This window comes from Blennius ocellaris, assembly GCF_963422515.1.
Source record: "Blennius ocellaris genome assembly, contig: SCAFFOLD_85, whole genome shotgun sequence".
Lineage (NCBI taxonomy): Eukaryota > Metazoa > Chordata > Actinopteri > Blenniiformes > Blenniidae > Blennius > Blennius ocellaris.
Window position 1 is genome coordinate 40,001 of NW_027661963.1, and position 16,861 is coordinate 56,861.

At 51.7% G+C, this 16,861-nt stretch overlaps 1 protein-coding gene across 1 annotated transcript in view; it reads right to left on the reverse strand.

The window, feature by feature from the left end:
- LOC308148504 (death-associated protein kinase 1-like) overlaps positions 1-16,861 on the reverse strand; it is a gene marked incomplete at its 5' end in the record, with an annotated part of 29,766 nt that overhangs the window by 7,815 nt on the left and 5,090 nt on the right. The window contains 17 exon segments of the mRNA XM_080521969.1: positions 181-319; positions 2,967-3,164; positions 3,246-3,434; positions 4,906-5,122; positions 6,153-6,230; positions 6,617-6,715; positions 8,010-8,207; positions 9,578-9,775; positions 9,864-9,962; positions 11,076-11,174; positions 11,947-12,008; positions 12,011-12,044; positions 13,112-13,231; positions 14,211-14,303; positions 15,424-15,513; positions 15,996-16,041; positions 16,713-16,859. Coding sequence (XP_080378095.1) covers positions 181-319; positions 2,967-3,164; positions 3,246-3,434; positions 4,906-5,122; positions 6,153-6,230; positions 6,617-6,715; positions 8,010-8,207; positions 9,578-9,775; positions 9,864-9,962; positions 11,076-11,174; positions 11,947-12,008; positions 12,011-12,044; positions 13,112-13,231; positions 14,211-14,303; positions 15,424-15,513; positions 15,996-16,041; positions 16,713-16,859 — 2,106 coding nt within the window.

Genomic DNA, 16,861 nt, shown 5'->3' on the forward strand with positions numbered 1-16,861 from the left:
TTCTACAGCGGCGTTCTGCAGCAACGTTCTACAGCGGTGTTCTGCAGCAACGTTCTACAGCGGCGTTCTGCAGCAACGTTCTACAGCGGTGTTCTGCAGCAACGTTCTACAGCGGCGTTCTGCAGCAACGTTCTACAGCGGTGTTCTGCAGCAACGTTCTACAGCGTTCTCCGTCCTCACCTGTTCTTCACCTCCCTCAGCAGCGCTCGTTCTTTGTCGTAGATGAACTCTCCAGAAAAAGCTCGCGGAACGTCGGCCAGGTCGGCGTGCGTCGCCACCAGAACGACCACCAGGGGGTGCTGCAGGCGGCCGGCGAACGCTGCACACACACACACACACACACACACACACACACACACACACACACACACACACACACACACACACACACACACACACACACACACACACACACACACACACACACACACACACACACACACACACACACACACACACACACACACACACACACACAGTGAAGGCTCAGGTGTGACCCAGCAGGTTTGTTCTAGTCGTTGCTCTTCTATGAGGAACTTTACGGAACCGAGGATCTAAAAGGTTCCAGAGACGTTTCTAGAAACGAGACGCCTTTAAGGTTTTTAGATTCTGATTTCTACATGTTCTTGGTCGTTACCTTTCTTTTCTTCTCTTTTCGTTTTATTCTTATGTTCCTTTTCTTTTAATTCGTTTTTTCAAATGTTTTTCTGTTTCTATTTTTAATTTTTCTTCTGGAGCGTTTCATGTGTGTGTGTGTGTGTGTGTGTGTGTGTGTGTGTGTGTGTGTGTGTGTGTGTGTGTGTGTGTGTGTGTTCAGTGAGTGTCTGTGTGTGTTCAGTGTGTGTGTGTGTGAGTGTGTTCAGTGTGTGCGTGTGTTCAGTGTGTGTGTGTGTGTTCAGTATCCAGTGTGTGCAGTATTCAGTGTCTGTGTGTGTGTGTGTGTATGTGTGTGTGTGTGTGCGTGTGTGTTCAGTGTTCAGTATCCAGTGTGTCCAGTGTGTTCAGTCAGTATCCGGTGTGTTCAGTATTCAGTGTGTGTGTGTGTTCAGCATCTAGTGTGTTCAGTATCCAGTGTGTTCAGTATTCAGTATCCAGTGTGTTCAGTATTCAGTGTGTCCAGTGTGTTCAGTCAGTATCCAGTGTGTTCAGTATTCAGTGTGTCCAGTGTGTTCAGTCAGTATCCAGTGTGTTCAGTATTCAGTGTGTTCAGTATCCAGTGTGTTCAGTATTCAGTATCCAGTGTGTTCAGTATTCAGTGTGTTCAGTATTCAGTGTGTGTGTGTGTGTGTGTTCAGTATCCAGTGTGTTCAGTCAGTGTCCAGTGTGTTCAATATTCAGTGTGTCCAGTGTGTTCAGTCAGTATCCAGTGTGTTCAGTATTCAGTGTGTTCAGTATTCAGTGTGTGTGTGTGTGTGTGTGTGTGTGTTCAGTATCCAGTGTTCAGTATTCAGTGTGTATGTGTGTGTGTGTGTGTGTTCAGTATCCAGTGTGTTCAGTCAGTATCCAGTGTGTTCAGTATTCAGTGTGTTCAGTATCCAGTGTGTTCAGTATTCAGTATCCAGTGTGTTCAGTATCCAGTGTGTTCAGTATTCAGTGTGTGTGTGTGTGTGTGTGTTCAGTATCCAGTGTGTTCAGTCAGTGTCCAGTGTGTTCAATATTCAGTGTGTCCAGTGTGTTCAGTCAGTATCCAGTGTGTTCAGTATTCAGTGTGTTCAGTATTCAGTGTGTGTGTGTGTGTGTGTGTGTGTTCAGTATCCAGTGTTCAGTATTCAGTGTGTATGTGTGTGTGTGTGTTCAGTATCCAGTGTGTTCAGTCAGTATCCAGTGTGTTCAGTATTCAGTGTGTTCAGTATCCAGTGTGTTCAGTCAGTGTCCAGTGTGTTCAATATTCAGTGTGTCCAGTGTGTTCAGTCAGTATCCAGTGTGTTCAGTATTCAGTGTGTTCAGTATTCAGTGTGTGTGTGTGTGTGTGTTCAGTATCCAGTGTGTTCAGTCAGTGTCCAGTGTGTTCAATATTCAGTGTGTCCAGTGTGTTCAGTCAGTATCCAGTGTGTTCAGTATTCAGTGTGTTCAGTATTCAGTGTGTGTGTGTGTGTGTGTTCAGTATCCAGTGTTCAGTATTCAGTGTGTATGTGTGTGTGTGTGTGTGTTCAGTATCCAGTGTGTTCAGTCAGTATCCAGTGTGTTCAGTATTCAGTGTGTTCAGTATCCAGTGTGTTCAGTATTCAGTATCCAGTGTGTTCAGTATCCAGTGTGTTCAGTATTCAGTGTGTGTGTGTGTGTGTGTGTTCAGTATCCAGTGTGTTCAGTCAGTGTCCAGTGTGTTCAATATTCAGTGTGTCCAGTGTGTTCAGTCAGTATCCAGTGTGTTCAGTATTCAGTGTGTTCAGTATTCAGTGTGTGTGTGTGTGTGTGTGTGTTCAGTATCCAGTGTGTTCAGTCAGTGTCCAGTGTGTTCAATATTCAGTGTGTCCAGTGTGTTCAGTCAGTATCCAGTGTGTTCAGTATCCAGTGTGTTCAGTATTCAGTGTGTGTGTGTGTGTGTGTGTTCAGTATCCAGTGTGTTCAGTCAGTGTCCAGTGTGTTCAATATTCAGTGTGTCCAGTGTGTTCAGTCAGTATCCAGTGTGTTCAGTATTCAGTGTGTTCAGTATCCAGTGTGTTCAGTCAGTGTCCAGTGTGTTCAATATTCAGTGTGTCCAGTGTGTTCAGTCAGTATCCAGTGTGTTCAGTATTCAGTGTGTTCAGTATTCAGTGTGTGTGTGTGTGTGTGTGTGTTCAGTATCCAGTGTTCAGTATTCAGTGTGTATGTGTGTGTGTGTGTGTGTTCAGTATCCAGTGTGTTCAGTCAGTATCCAGTGTGTTCAGTATCCAGTGTGTTCAGTATCCAGTGTGTTCAGTATTCAGTATCCAGTGTGTTCAGTATCCAGTGTGTTCAATATCCAGTGTGTCCAGTGTGTTCAGTACCGATGGGCAGCAGCGGCAGGGTGAGGGCCTTCAGCAGGTGCAGCCAGTAGGTGACGGTGTTGAGCTGCGTCTCGTACGGCTCCTCCAGGCTGAAGGTCAGCAGGTGGAGCGCCGTCGGGTCGTTGGCGGCGAAGTGGTCGTAGCAGCAGTGGAACGCCGGGTTCCCCGAGAACTCCCACACGCTGAAGTCGCCCACGCCTGCACACAGCCAGGAGGCGGGGCTTCAGGAGGGGCAGGGGGAGGACGGGGGAGGGGGGAGAGGGGGGGGCGGGGTCTCACCGTGGATGCTGGCCTGCTGGATGTCAATGGCCCTGGTGGCCTGCTCGTCGGCGGCGGCGGCGGCGGCGTGCGGCGGCGGGGAGAAAACCTCCAGGACGCCTCTGGTCAGGCGAGGCTCAAACATCATGCTGCGGCTCCTCACGCTCACGTTCTCACAGCCCGGGTACAAGCTGGAGATGCTGGACGACACTGAGGAACACCGCTACGTCACCCGCTACGTCACCCGCTACATCTGCTAGCCAACCTCTGGGAAATTCACTGGTTGACCTCTGACCACCGGGGGGCGCCATCGCACCACGTACACCACTGAGGGTTAACTCTGTCGTCTGTTCTAGATTAACTTCAGGATTAAACTCAGGTCGTCTCTTCTAGATTAACTCTGGTTGTCTGTTCTAGACTAACTCAGGTTGTATCTTCTAGATTAACTCTGGTTGTCTGTTCTAGACTAACTCAGGTTGTATCTTCTAGATTAACTCTGGTTGTCTGTTCTAGATTAACTCTGGTTGTCTGTTCTAGATGAACTCTGGTTGTCTGTTCGAGATGAACTCTGGTTGTCTGTTCGGGATTAACTCAGGTTGTATCTTCTAGATTAACTCTGGTTGTCTGTTCTAGATTAACTCTGGTTGTCTGTTCTAGATGAACTCTGGTTGTCTGTTCGAGATTAACTCTGGTTGTCTGTTCTAGATTAACTCTGGTTGTCTGTTCTAGATTAACTCAGGTTGTCTGTTCGAGATTAACTCAGGTTGTCTCTTCTAGATTAACTCAGGTTGTCTCTTCTAGATTAACTCAGGTTGTCTGTTCGAGATTAACACAGGTTGTGTCTTCTAGATTAACTCAGGTTGTCTCTTCTAGATTAACTCAGGTCGTCTGTTCTAGATTAAGTCAGGTTGTATCTTCTTGATTAACTCTGGCTGTCTGTTCTAGATTAACTCTGGTCGTCTGTTCTATATTAACTCTGGCTGTCTGTTCTAGATTAACTCAGGTTGTCTCTTCTAGATTAACTCAGGTTGTCTCTTCTAGATTAACTCTGACCGTCTCTTCTAGATTAACTCTGGTTGTCTGTTCTAGATTAACTCTGGCCGTCTCTTCTAGATTAACTCTGGCTGTCTGTTCTAGATTAACTCTGGCCGTCTCTTCTAGATTAACTCTGGCTGTCTGTTCTAGATTAACTCAGGTTGTCTGTTCTAGATTAACTCAGGTTGTCTCTTCTAGATTAACCCTGGTTGTCTGTTTTAGATTAACTCTAGTTGTCTGTTCTAGATTAACTCTGGTTGTCTCTTCTAGATTAACCCTGGTTGTCTGTTTTAGATTAACTCTAGTTGTCTGTTCTAGATTAACTCTGGTTGTCTCTTCTAGATTAACCCTGGTTGTCTGTTTTAGATTAACTCAGGTTGTCTCTTCTAGATTAACCCTGGTTGTCTGTTTTAGATTAACTCTAGTTGTCTGTTCTAGATTAACTCTGGTTGTCTGTTCTAGATTAACTCAGGTTGTATCTTCTAGACTAACTCAGGTTGTATCTTCTTGATTAACTCTGGCCATCTGTTCTAGATTAACTCTGGTTGTCTGTTCTAGATTAACTCTAGTTTTCTCTTCCAGATTAACTTGAGGATTAACTCTAGTTTTCTCTTCCAGATTAACTTCAGGGTTAGCCGAGGCGTACCGGCGGGTTTGGAGCTGGCGGGGGAGTTGGGGTGTCGCGTGGCGTTGGCCATGCGGCTGCGCCTCCTCCTGAAGAAGCTGCGCAGGAGGCCACACCGTAGGGACTCCAGCAGGCTGCTCTTCCCCGAGCCGCTGTGGCCCAGCAGCTTCAGCTTGATGCGGGGCTGGACGCCCTGGGACGGACGCAGCTGCTGGACGTAGCTCAGCTTGTGGTTGTCCTGCGGGCGGAGACACAGGAAGCCAGAGCTATAGAGCTACACCCGGTAGAGCGCGAGGCACCGGTCGCCACGGAAACCAAAGGTTCACTGATCCACCACTGCTTTCATCATGTGTCTTTGATCTGCTTCATCTCATCACTGGTTCACACACTTTTACTATTTTAATTCTACTTTTATGTCTTCTAGATTAACTTCAGGATTAACTCTGGTCGTCTGTTCTAGATTAACTTCAGGATTAACTCTGGTCGTCTGTTCTAGATTAACTTCAGGATTAACTCTGGTCGTCTGTTCTAGATTTACATCAGGATTAACTCTGGCCGTCTGTTCTAGATTAACTTCAGGATTAACTCAGGCTGTCTGTTCTAGATTAACTTCAGGATTAACTCTGGTCGTCTGTTCTAGATTAACTTCAGGATTAACTCAGGCTGTCTGTTCTAGATTAACTTCAGGATTAACTCTGGTCGTCTGTTCTAGATTAACTTCAGGATTAACTCTGGTCGTCTGTTCTAGATTTACATCAGGATTAACTCTGGCCGTCTGTTCTAGATTAACTTCAGGATTAACTCAGGCTGTCTGTTCTAGATTAACTTCAGGATTAACTCTGGTCGTCTGTTCTAGATTAACTTCAGGATTAACTCTGGTCGTCTGTTCTAGATTAACTTCAGGATTAACTCAGGCTGTCTGTTCTAGATTAACTTCAGGATTAACTCTGGTCGTCTGTTCTAGATTTACATCAGGATTAACTCTGGCCGTCTGTTCTAGATTAACTTCAGGATTAACTCAGGCTGTCTGTTCTAGATTAACTTCAGGATTAACTCTGGTCGTCTGTTCTAGATTAACTTCAGGATTAACTCTGGTCGTCTGTTCTGGATTAACTTGAGGATGAACTCACATCTTTTCTTTTCCTTCACTCAAGACGTTGCCGTGGAAACAGATTGTCTCCATCACTTCGTAACCCCAGACAACCACTGGTTGTTTGTAAACGACGGTGAGAAGCAGGTTGAGGAAATAAAGAACATTGGAGCTTCACCTTCTTCAGCCTCGCCAGCAGAGAGACGATGGGTTGGTGCTGCTCGGCGGCGGCCATGTCCTCCGCCGTCTTCCCGTCCTGACGGGGGACAAACACAAGACAGACGTTTTGATTCGGCGTCTCGTTCGAGTTTAAAAATCTAAAAAGCAGAAAAGTGTCCAGTCTGAGCTGATGACGGCCTGCAGGACCCCGAGCGGCCAGCAGGGGGCGGCAGGACGCAGCAGGAGAGACCAGGATTCATGTCCAAAGCTTTTCACAGTAATAAAATACTTTATTATTTTCTAAACAACATAAACATTTTCTGTAGAACTAAATCTGTAAAGACGTTAAACATCGCCATGAGCTGAGCTGCAACACGATCTCAGAGCGACTCGTCCAGCTCTCACACAGAGACAAAACCGTCCCAGTCCACAAAGCGGAATCGTTTATGTCTCCAAAGGAAGAAAAGACGACGTCCAGCTTACGTTGGCCACGGCGTCGATGTTGGCGCCGACCAGGCAAAGATGGCGGACGACCTCCAGGCTCCCGTTGCTGGAGGCCAGGTGGAGCGGCGTCCGGCCAAACTGAGGACGGAGACGGGAGGACAGGAGGACAGGAGGATGGGAGGACAGGAGGAGGGAGGACAGGAGGACGGGAAGACAGGAGGAGGGAGGACAGGAGGATGGGAGGACAGGAGGATGGGAGGACAGGAGGAGGGAGGACAGGAGGACGGGAGGACAGGAGGATGGGAGGACAGCAAGAGGAGGGAGGACAGGAAGACGGGAGGACAGGAGGATGGGAGGACAGCAAGAGGAGGGAGGACAGGAAGATGGGAGGACAGGAAGACGGGAGGACAGGAGGATGGGAGGACAGGAGGAGGGAGGACAGGAAGACGGGAGGACAGGAGGACGGGAGGACAGCAAGAGGAGGGAGGACAGGAAGACGGGAGGACAGGAGGACGGGAAGATGGGAGGACAGGAAGACGGGAGAATGGGAAGACGGGAGGACAGGAGGACGGGAGGACAGCAAGAGGAGGGAGGACAGGAGGACGGGAGGACAGGAGGATGGGAGGACAGCAAGAGGAGGGAGGACAGGAAGACGGGAGGACAGGAAGATGGGAGGACAGGAAGACGGGAGGACAGGAGGACAGGAGGATGGGAGGACAGGAGGAGGGAGGACAGGAGGACGGGAGGACGGGAAGATGGGAGGACAGGAAGACGGGAGGACAGGAGGACGGGAAGATGGGAGGACAGGAAGACGGGAGGACGGGAAGATGGGAGGATGGGAGGACAGGGAGACAGGAGGACGGGACGATGGGAAGAGGGAGACGGGAGGACAGGAGGACGGGACGATGGGAGGACAGGAAGACGGGAGGACGGGAAGATGGGAGGATGGGAGGACAGGGAGACAGGAGGACGGGACGATGGGAAGAGGGAGACGGGAGGACAGGAGGACGGGACGATGGGAGGACAGGAAGACAGGAAGACGGGAGGACAGGAGGACGGGAGGACATGATGACGGGAAGATGGGAGGATGGGAGGACAGGAAGACGGGAGGATGGGAGGACAGGAAGACAGGAAGAGACACGGAGGTGAAGATTCATAGAGGATCGTTCTCTTTCAACTGGAACTCGTTTCAAGAGACGTTTTAGTTTCGTCTTCGTTCAGAGTTTAAACTGGAAATATTTCTAAAGTGTTGAAATTAGTCAAAGTTTAAACTTGATTAAAAAAAGAGAGAGACAGAAAGAGAGAGAGACAGAGACAGAGAGACAGAGAGAGAGAGAGAGAGACAGAGACAGAGAGAGACAGAGAGAGACAGAGAGAGAGAGAGAGAGAGAGACAGAGAGAGAGAGAGAGAGAGAGAGAGAGAGGTACCCACCTTGTTGGGGAGCTCCAGGTTGGCCTTGGCGCTGCAGATCGCCATGACGACGGGCAGGTTGCCGTCCTTGCAGGCGATGTGTAGCGGCGTGTTGCCATGGCGATCCTGCCGGTCCAGGTGACAGTGGCGTCTGAGGAGGCAGCGGACCACCTCCACCTGGCAGCGCCGCACGGCCAGGTGGAGCGCCGTGTGGCCGTCCTGGAGAGACCACGCTACGTCAGGACAACACCGGGACGAGTCGGGACGACTCGGGACGAACAGAACGACTCGGGACGACTCGGGACAAAAAGAACGACTCAGGACAAACAGAACGACTCGGGATGACTCGGGACGAACAGAACGACTCGGGATGACTCGGGACGAACAGAACGACTCGGGATGACTCGGGACGAACAGAACGACTCGGGATGACTCGGGACGAACAGAACGACTCGGGACGACTCGGGACGAACAGAACGACTCAGGACAAACAGAACGACTCGGGATGACTCGGGACGAACAGAACGACTCGGGATGACTCGGGACGAACAGAACGACTCGGGACGACTCGGGACGACTCGGGACGAACAGAACGACTCGGGACGACTCGGGACGAACAGAACGACTCAGGACAAACAGAACGACTCGGGATGACTCGGGACGAACAGAACGACTCGGGATGACTCGGGACGAACAGAACGACTCGGGATGACTCGGGACGAACAGAACGACTCGGGACGACTCGGGACGAACAGAATGACTCAGGACAAACAGAACGACTCGGGATGACTCGGGACGAACAGAACGACTCGGGATGACTCGGGACGAACAGAACGACTCGGGACGACTCGGGACGACTCGGGACGAACAGAACGACTCGGGACGACTCGGGACAAAAAGAATGACTCAGGACAAACAGAACGACTCGGGATGACTCGGGACGAACAGAACGACTAGGGACGACTCGGGACGAACAGAACGACTCGGGATGACTCGGGACGAACAGAACGACTCGGGACGACTCGGGACAAAAAGAATGACTCAGGACAAACAGAACGACTCGGGATGACTTGGGACAAACAGAACGACTCGGATCCGAAGAGAACGACTCGGAACTGAACAGATTGACTCAGAACTGAACAGAACGACTCAGAACTGAACAGAACTACTCAGAACTGACTCGAAACTGAACAGAATGACTCTGAACCGAACAGAACGACTCGGAACCGAACAGAACTACTCAGAACTGAACAGAACGACTCGGAACCGACTTGAAACTGAACAGAACGACTCGGAACCGACTCGAAACTGAACAGAACGACTCAGAACCAAACAGAAGGACTCAGCAGGACGAGCCTGGATGTGGGCGGAGCCACTGATTATAAACTCTACAATTTATAGCCGAATCAGACGAACGATGTTTTGACGAGGCGACAGTGAGAACAGCCCCCCCCCCCCCCCCGTGGCCCGGCATGCTAACTAACGTTGTCGTGGAAACGGGTTCCTCGCTTTGAGGTGATGAAGACAAAGGAAACTTGTTGAAGTAAAAGAACAAGCAGGTGCAACCGTGGTGGGCGTCGCCGGCTCACCTTGTCGGTGGCCTCTAGCTCCGCCCCCTGGTCCACCAGACACTCCACGATGTCCACGAAGCCGCGCGCCGCGGCGGTGAGCAGCGCCGACTCGCCCTCGCGGTTCTTGGCGTCCACGTTGCAGCCGGCCTGGCAGAGCGCCCTCGCCACCGCCGAGTAGCCGTGCCAGGCGGCGCAGTGCAGCGGCGTCTCCTGCTCCTGCAGGGGGCGGGGCATCACTCCGTCAGTGTGTGTGTGTGTGTGTGTGTGTGTGTGTGTGTGTGTGTGTGTGTGTGTGCGTGCTCACCCGGTCAGACAGGTTGGGGTTCGCCCGGACGCTACACAGGAAGCTCACCACGTCCACGTTCCCGTAGCGAGACGCCACATGGAGCGGCGTTTCCCCCGACTGGAGGACAAAACTGGTCAAACTACGACCTGGAGGAGGAGAACTCCACAACTACAACACTAAACTGTCGGGGGCGGAGGGTGGGTGGAGCAAGGGTGGGGTGAGAGTGGAGCGAGGGTGGGGTGAGGGCGGAGCGAAGGTGGGATGAGGGTGGAGCGAGGGCGGGGTGAGGGTGGAGCGAAGGTGGGATGAGGGTGGAGCGAAGGTGGGATGAGGGTGGAGCGAGAGCGGGGTGAGGGTGGGATGAGGGTGGAGCGAGGGTGGGATGAGGGTGGAGCGAAGGTGGGATGAGGGTGGAGCGAGGGTGGGGTGAGGGTGGAGCGAGGGCAGGGTGAGGGTGGAGCGAGGGCGGGGTGAGGGCGGAGCGAGGGTGGGGTGAGGGTGGAGCGAAGGTGGGATGAGGGTGGAGCGAGGGTGGGATGAGGGTGGAGCGAAGGTGGGATGAGGGTGGAGCGAGGGTGGGATGAGGGCGGAGCGAGGGTGGGGTGAGGGTGGAGCGAAGGTGGGATGAGGGTGGAGCGAGGGTGGGATGAGGGTGGAGCGAGGGTGGGGTGAGGGCAGAGCAAGGGTGGGATGAGGGTGGAGCAAGGGTGGGGTGAGGGCAGAGCAAGGGTGGGATGAGGGTGGAGCGAGGGTGGGGTGAGGGCAGAGCAAGGGTGGAGCGAGGGTGGAGCAAGGGTGGGGTGAGGGTGGAGCGAGGGCAGGGTGAGGGCGGAGCGAGGGTGGGATGAGGGTGGAGCGGGGGGCGGGGTGAGGTGAAGCAAAAGGTGGAGCAGAGTGAAACAAGAGTGGGTGGAGGTGAGGCAAGGAGAGGAACATCTCCATTCAGCATGCTGCACACACACACACACACACACACACACACACACACACACACACACACACACACACACACTCTGCAGCAGCAGTTTCTATGGCAACAGCAGTGAGCTGATAAAAGCTCCAGTTCTCCCTCCAGGTGTCCAACGACAATCTCATCATTTCAGTCATGCTTCTGTGTGTGTGTGTGTGTGTGTGTGTGTGTGTGTGTGTGTGTGTGTGTGTGTGTGTGTGTGTGTGTGTGTGTGTGTGTGTGTGTGTGTGTGTGTGTGTGTGTGTGTGTGTGTGTGTCACCTTGTCCTGGACGTCCAGAGGACAGTCTTTGTCCTGCAGGAACCTCAGGGTCTCCAGGTGTCCATGTCTGGCGGCGTAGTAGACGGCGTTGGCGCCGCTCTGGAGGTTTCAGCAGAACAAGAGGCAGAGATTAGCTCCGCCCCCCGGTTCAGGGAGTGAGGAGGCTCCGCCCCCCCGGCTCAGGGAGTGAGGAGGCTCCGCCCCCTGGCTCAGGGAGTGAGGAGGCTCCGCCCCCCGGTTCAGGGAGTGAGGAGGCTCCGCCCCCTGGCTCAGGGAGTGAGGAGGCTCCGCCCACCTCGGCTCAGGGAGTGAGGAGGCTCCGCCCCCCGGTTCAGGGAGTGAGGAGGCTCCGCCCCCCCCCGGCTCAGGGAGTGAGGAGGCTCCGCCCCCCGGTTCAGGGAGTGAGGAGGCTCCGCCCCCTGGCTCAGGGAGTGAGGAGGCTCCGCCCCCCGGTTCAGGGAGTGAGGAGGCTCCGCCCCCTGGCTCAGGGAGTGAGGAGGCTCCCCCCACCTCGGCTCAGGGAGTGAGGAGGCTCCGCCCCCCCCGGTTCAGGGAGTGAGGAGGCTCCGCCCCCCCCCCCCCGGCTCAGGGAGTGAGGAGGCTCCGCCCCCCCGGCTCAGGGAGTGAGGAGGCTCCGCCCCCCCCTCCGGCTCAGGGAGTGAGGAGGCTCCGCCCCCCCCCCCGGCTCAGGGAGTGAGGAGGCTCCGCCCCCCCCCCCGGCTCAGGGAGTGAGGAGGCTCCGCCCCCCCGGCTCAGGGAGTGAGGAGGCTCCGCCCCCCCCTCCGGCTCAGGGAGTGAGGAGGCTCCGCCCCCCCCCCCGGCTCAGGGAGTGAGGAGTCGACTCGTCTCCAGGGAGTTTCAGACGCGGTACCTTGTCGTGGGTCTGGATCTCGGCTCCCTTCCTCATCAGAACCTCCATGATCTGGACGTTCCACAGCCGGCGGCGATCAGGAGGGGCGGAGTCCCGTGCTGCAAGAACCAACGGAACGCTTCACTTCACGGAGAACCTCATGCTGGTCTATGAGGTTCTACACTGGTCTTTGAGGTTCTACTCTGTTCTATGTTGTTCTACTTTGTTCTATGAGGTTCTACTCTGCTCTACACTGTTCTATGAGGTTCTCCTCTGTTCCACACTTTTATATGTTGTTCTACTCTGTTCTGTTGTTCCACCCTATTCTATCTTGTTCTACACTGTTCTATCTTGTTCCCCTCTGTTCCATGTTGTTCCACAGTGTTGTATGTTGTTCTACTCTGTTCTATGAGGTTCTCCTCTGTTCTATGCTGCTCTACACTGTTCTATGAGGTTCTACTCTGTTCTATGAGGTTCTACTCTTCTCTACACTGTTCTACTCTGTTCTATGAGGTTCTCCTCTGTTCTATGCTGCTCTACACTGTTCTACTCTGTTCTATGAGGTTCTACTCTGTTCTATGAGGTTCTACTCTGCTCTATGCTGCTCTACACTGTTCTATGAGGTTCTACTCTGTTCTATGAGGTTCTACTCTGCTCTACACTGTTCTACTCTGTTCTATGAGGTTCTTCTCTGTTCTATGCTGCTCTACACTGTTCTATGCTGTTCTACTCTGTTCTATGAGGTTCTACTCTGTTCTATGCTGCTCTACACTGTTCTATGAGGTTCTACTCTGTTCTATGAGGTTCTACTCTGCTCTACACTGTTCTACTCTGTTCTATGAGGTTCTTCTCTGTTCTATGCTGCTCTACACTGTTCTATGAGGTTCTACTCTGTTCTATGAGGTTCTACTCTGCTCTACACTGTTCTACTCTGTTCTATGAGGTTCTCCTCTGTTCTATGCTGCTCTACACTGTTCTATGCTGTTCTACTCTGTTCTATGAGGTTCTACTCTGTTCTATGAGGTTCTACTCTGCTCTATGAGGTTCTCCTCTGTTCCACACTTTTATATGTTGTTCTACTCTGTTCTATGTTGTTCCACCCTGTTCTATCTTGTTCCACACTGTTCTATGCTGTTCTCCTCTGTTCTATGTTGTTCCACAGTGTTCTAGAGAAGCGGGGTTCCACCTTGTTGGGCTGGTTCACGTCGTAGCTGTTCAGAGAACCCAGCAGGTGCTGCAGACCTGGAACGTTGTCGTCGTTGATGGCGTGGATGATGGCCTTCATCACGAAGGAGTCTTCCTCGTCCTGGGGGGGGGAACGTGGGCTTTAGAACCTCGGAACCACACGGAACCTCACCTTCCCACTTCCTGTCGCTGACGGAACCCAACACCTCTGATCTCCTCATTACCACAATAAAGTTCAGCTGCTTTCAAGCAAAACAAATAAAAAAACGTTGGCTTTTAATTTGAAATGGGTGGAAAATCCGCCGTCTGTTTGAACTTCCTGTCGACTGTTTGGCAACGATCCAGTAAATGTAGAGAATAAATGTGGAAAAGAGAGAAAATTCTTCCTGCAGATCAAATTCTAACAGAAAAAAACTTTATATTCTCGATGAATCGCCTCAATATTTTACGCGTTTTATTCAATTCTCGTCATTTTAGCTTAAAAAATCCTTTAAATTAACACGACTGACAGAAATCATGTGAATATTTGACAGAAAAGATTTGTTTTTCGTCCTAAAAGAAGGAATTCAGTTAGAACAGATCCACCATTGTAACTATTACAAAAAAACTGAATTTAACAATTATTCTATCGTTGAAAACTCGACAAACGGCCGAACCGCTGCGACGCTGCAGGAGCTGCACGTGACCTTTGACCTGCAGGGCGCCGGGCCAGTTCTGCTGCGACGCTGCAGTTCAGGCCGCGGCCTCCGGGGGGAGCCGCTCCTCCCTCCTGCTCACCACAGAGACGCTTTCCTGGACTTTAGCCAAAGACCCACTGTGGAAACAAAGATGGCCGCCCTGCGTGGAGGTCTGCAGACGGCTCCTTCGCTACGCGCCGTGACCTTTGACCTCTGGGCGGAGGTCGACGGTTACACAACCACACCTCGAGTGGTTTCGCCTGAAACTTGGTCTTTTGTCCCTTAAGAGATTTATTATGGAGGATTGAATACGAGCGACAGGAGGAGGAAAGAGAGGGCAGCTCTTATTGTGGCGGGGCCTGAGGGAAGGGAGGGCAGCTCTTATTGTGGCGGGGCCTGAGGGGGGGGGGGGGCTGGTCTTACCAGAGTGTCGTCGCTCCGAGAAACACTGATGTTACTTCTGGACAGGAAGGAGCGAGACAGACGGTTACACAACGAGATGAGACGCACTGATTGCTGCAGGAGGAGGAGGAGGAGGGGGGGGGGGGAGGAGGAGGAGGGGGGGGGGGAGGAGGAGGAGGAGGAGGAGGGGGGAGGAGGAGGAGGGGGGGGGAGGAGGAAGAGGAGGAGGGAGAGGAAGAGGAGGGGGAGGAGAGGAGGAAGAGGAGGGGGGGGGAGGAGGAGGAAGAGGAGGAGGGGGGAGGAGGAGGAAGAGGAGGAGGAGGGGGAGGAGGGGGAGGAGGGGGGAGGAGGAGGAGGAGGAGGAGGAGGGAGAGGAAGAGGAGGGGGAGGAGAGGAGGAGGAGAGGAGGAGAGGAGAGGAGGAGGAGGAGGAGGAGGAGGAGGGGGGGAGGAGGGGGAGGAAGAGGAGGAGAGGAGAGGAGAGGAGAGGAGAGGAGAGGAGAGGAGAGGAGAGGAGAGGAGGAGGAGGAGGGGGGGAGGAGGGGGAGGAAGAGGAGGAGAGGAGAGGAAGAGGAAGAGGAGGAGGAGGAGGGAGAGGAGAGGAGGAAGAGGAGGAGGGGGGGAGGAGGGGAGGAGAGGAGGAGGAAGAGGAAGAGAAGAGGAGGTCAGTTCCACATCAAGTCACATCAGATGGACACATTTTCCTGCTCTGGTTGTTTTTAACCAACTAATAACTAACTGTAACTGTAACTAACTGTAACTGTAACTAACTGTAACTGTAACTAACTGTAACTGTAACTGTAACTAACTGTAACTGTAACTAACTGTAACTGTAACTGTAACTAACTGTAACTGTAACTAACTGTAACTGCAACTGTAACTAACTGTAACTGTAACTAACTAACTGTAACTAACTGTAACTGTAACTAACTGTAACTGTAACTAACTGTAACTGTAACTAACTGTAACTGCAACTGTAACTAACTGTAACTGTAACTAACTGTAACTGAGTTGACTGTCAAAATAAAACCACCAAGTTGGATTGTTATTACGGTGACTGTCAAAATAAAAGTTGTGTTTTCAGTGACACCCAAACTAAAATATAATGGGGTCGTTATCGTCAGAGAAAAATACGACATTAATTGATCTGGATTATTGATAACACGTGTGTGTGTGTGTGTGTGTGTGTGTGTGTGTGTGTGTGTGTGTGTGTGTAAACAGGAAGTGAAGCTCACCTTCCACTTCCTGCGAGCAGCAAACTTCTTGAACTTCTCCATGTTGACGGCCGACTCCTTCCTGCTCAGAGCCTGCTGGGTGTCTGTGGGCTGCACACACACACACACACACACACACACACACACACACACACACACACACACACACACACACACACACACGCATTAAAACAATATTATTAACACAATAAATAAGACACAAATAAATAGAAATAAAACAAATACATAAAACTAAATAATAGAAAATAACAATAATTACACTAAAGATAAATAAGCAAAAATGAGAAAACAATTAAATTAAACAAAAGTAACTAGAATTAACAAAACAAATTAAAGAAAATAAAAGATCAAAAGAAAATAACAGGAAACAAAACCACAAGTTTCTGAGAAACTTAATTCCTGTCAGAGAGTAATCCCCAGTGAGCAGAGTAATCCCCAGTGAGCAGAGTAATCCTCAGTGAGCAGAGTAATCCCCAGTGAGCAGAGTAATCCCCAGTGAGCAGAGTAATCCCAGTGAGCAGAGTAATCCCCAGTGAGCAGAGTAATCCCCAGTGAGCAGAGTAATGTCCTACCTTGATCCAGGGATGCTGCAGACTGTCCTGGATGGTCATCCTCTTCCTGCACACACACACTGTTGTTACCATGGTGACTGTCAAAATAAAACTACCAAGTTGGATTGTTATTACGGTGACTGTCAAAATAAAACCACCAGTGGAGACAGACGAGGCAAGACGAGACGAGGCGAGACAAGACAGACGAGACAATATAGACGAGACGAGGCGAGACAAGACAGACGAGACAAGACAGACAGACAGACAGACGAGACGAGACGAGACAGACAATATAGACGAGACGAGACGAGACGAGACGAGGCGAGGTGAGACAAGACAGAGAGATGAGGCGAGACGAGACAGACAGACGAGACAGACGAGACAGACGAGACAAGACAGACGAGATGAGACAGACATACAGACGAGACGAGACGAGACGAGACGAGACGAGACGAGACGAGACAGACAGACAGACAGACAGACAGACAGACAGACAGACAGACAGACAGACAGACAGACAGACGAGACGAGACGAGACAGACAGAGACAGACAGACAGACAGACAGACAGACAGACAGACAGACAGACAGACAGACGAGACGAGACGAGACAGACAGACAGACAGACAGACAGAGACAGACAGACAGACAGACAGACAGACAGACAGACAGACAGACAGACGAGACGAGACGAGACAGACAGACAGACAGAGACAGACAGACAGACAGACAGACGTACTTGGGGTCCTTGACGAGCAGCCGGGCGATGAAGTCCTTGGCGAGGACGCTGGTTCCGCTGAAGAAGTCCTCGTCGAAGGCGTAGTCCACCGCCGAGACGTTGGCCAGCGTCTCCTGCTTGTTGTCCCCCAGGAAGGGGGAGGCGCCGCT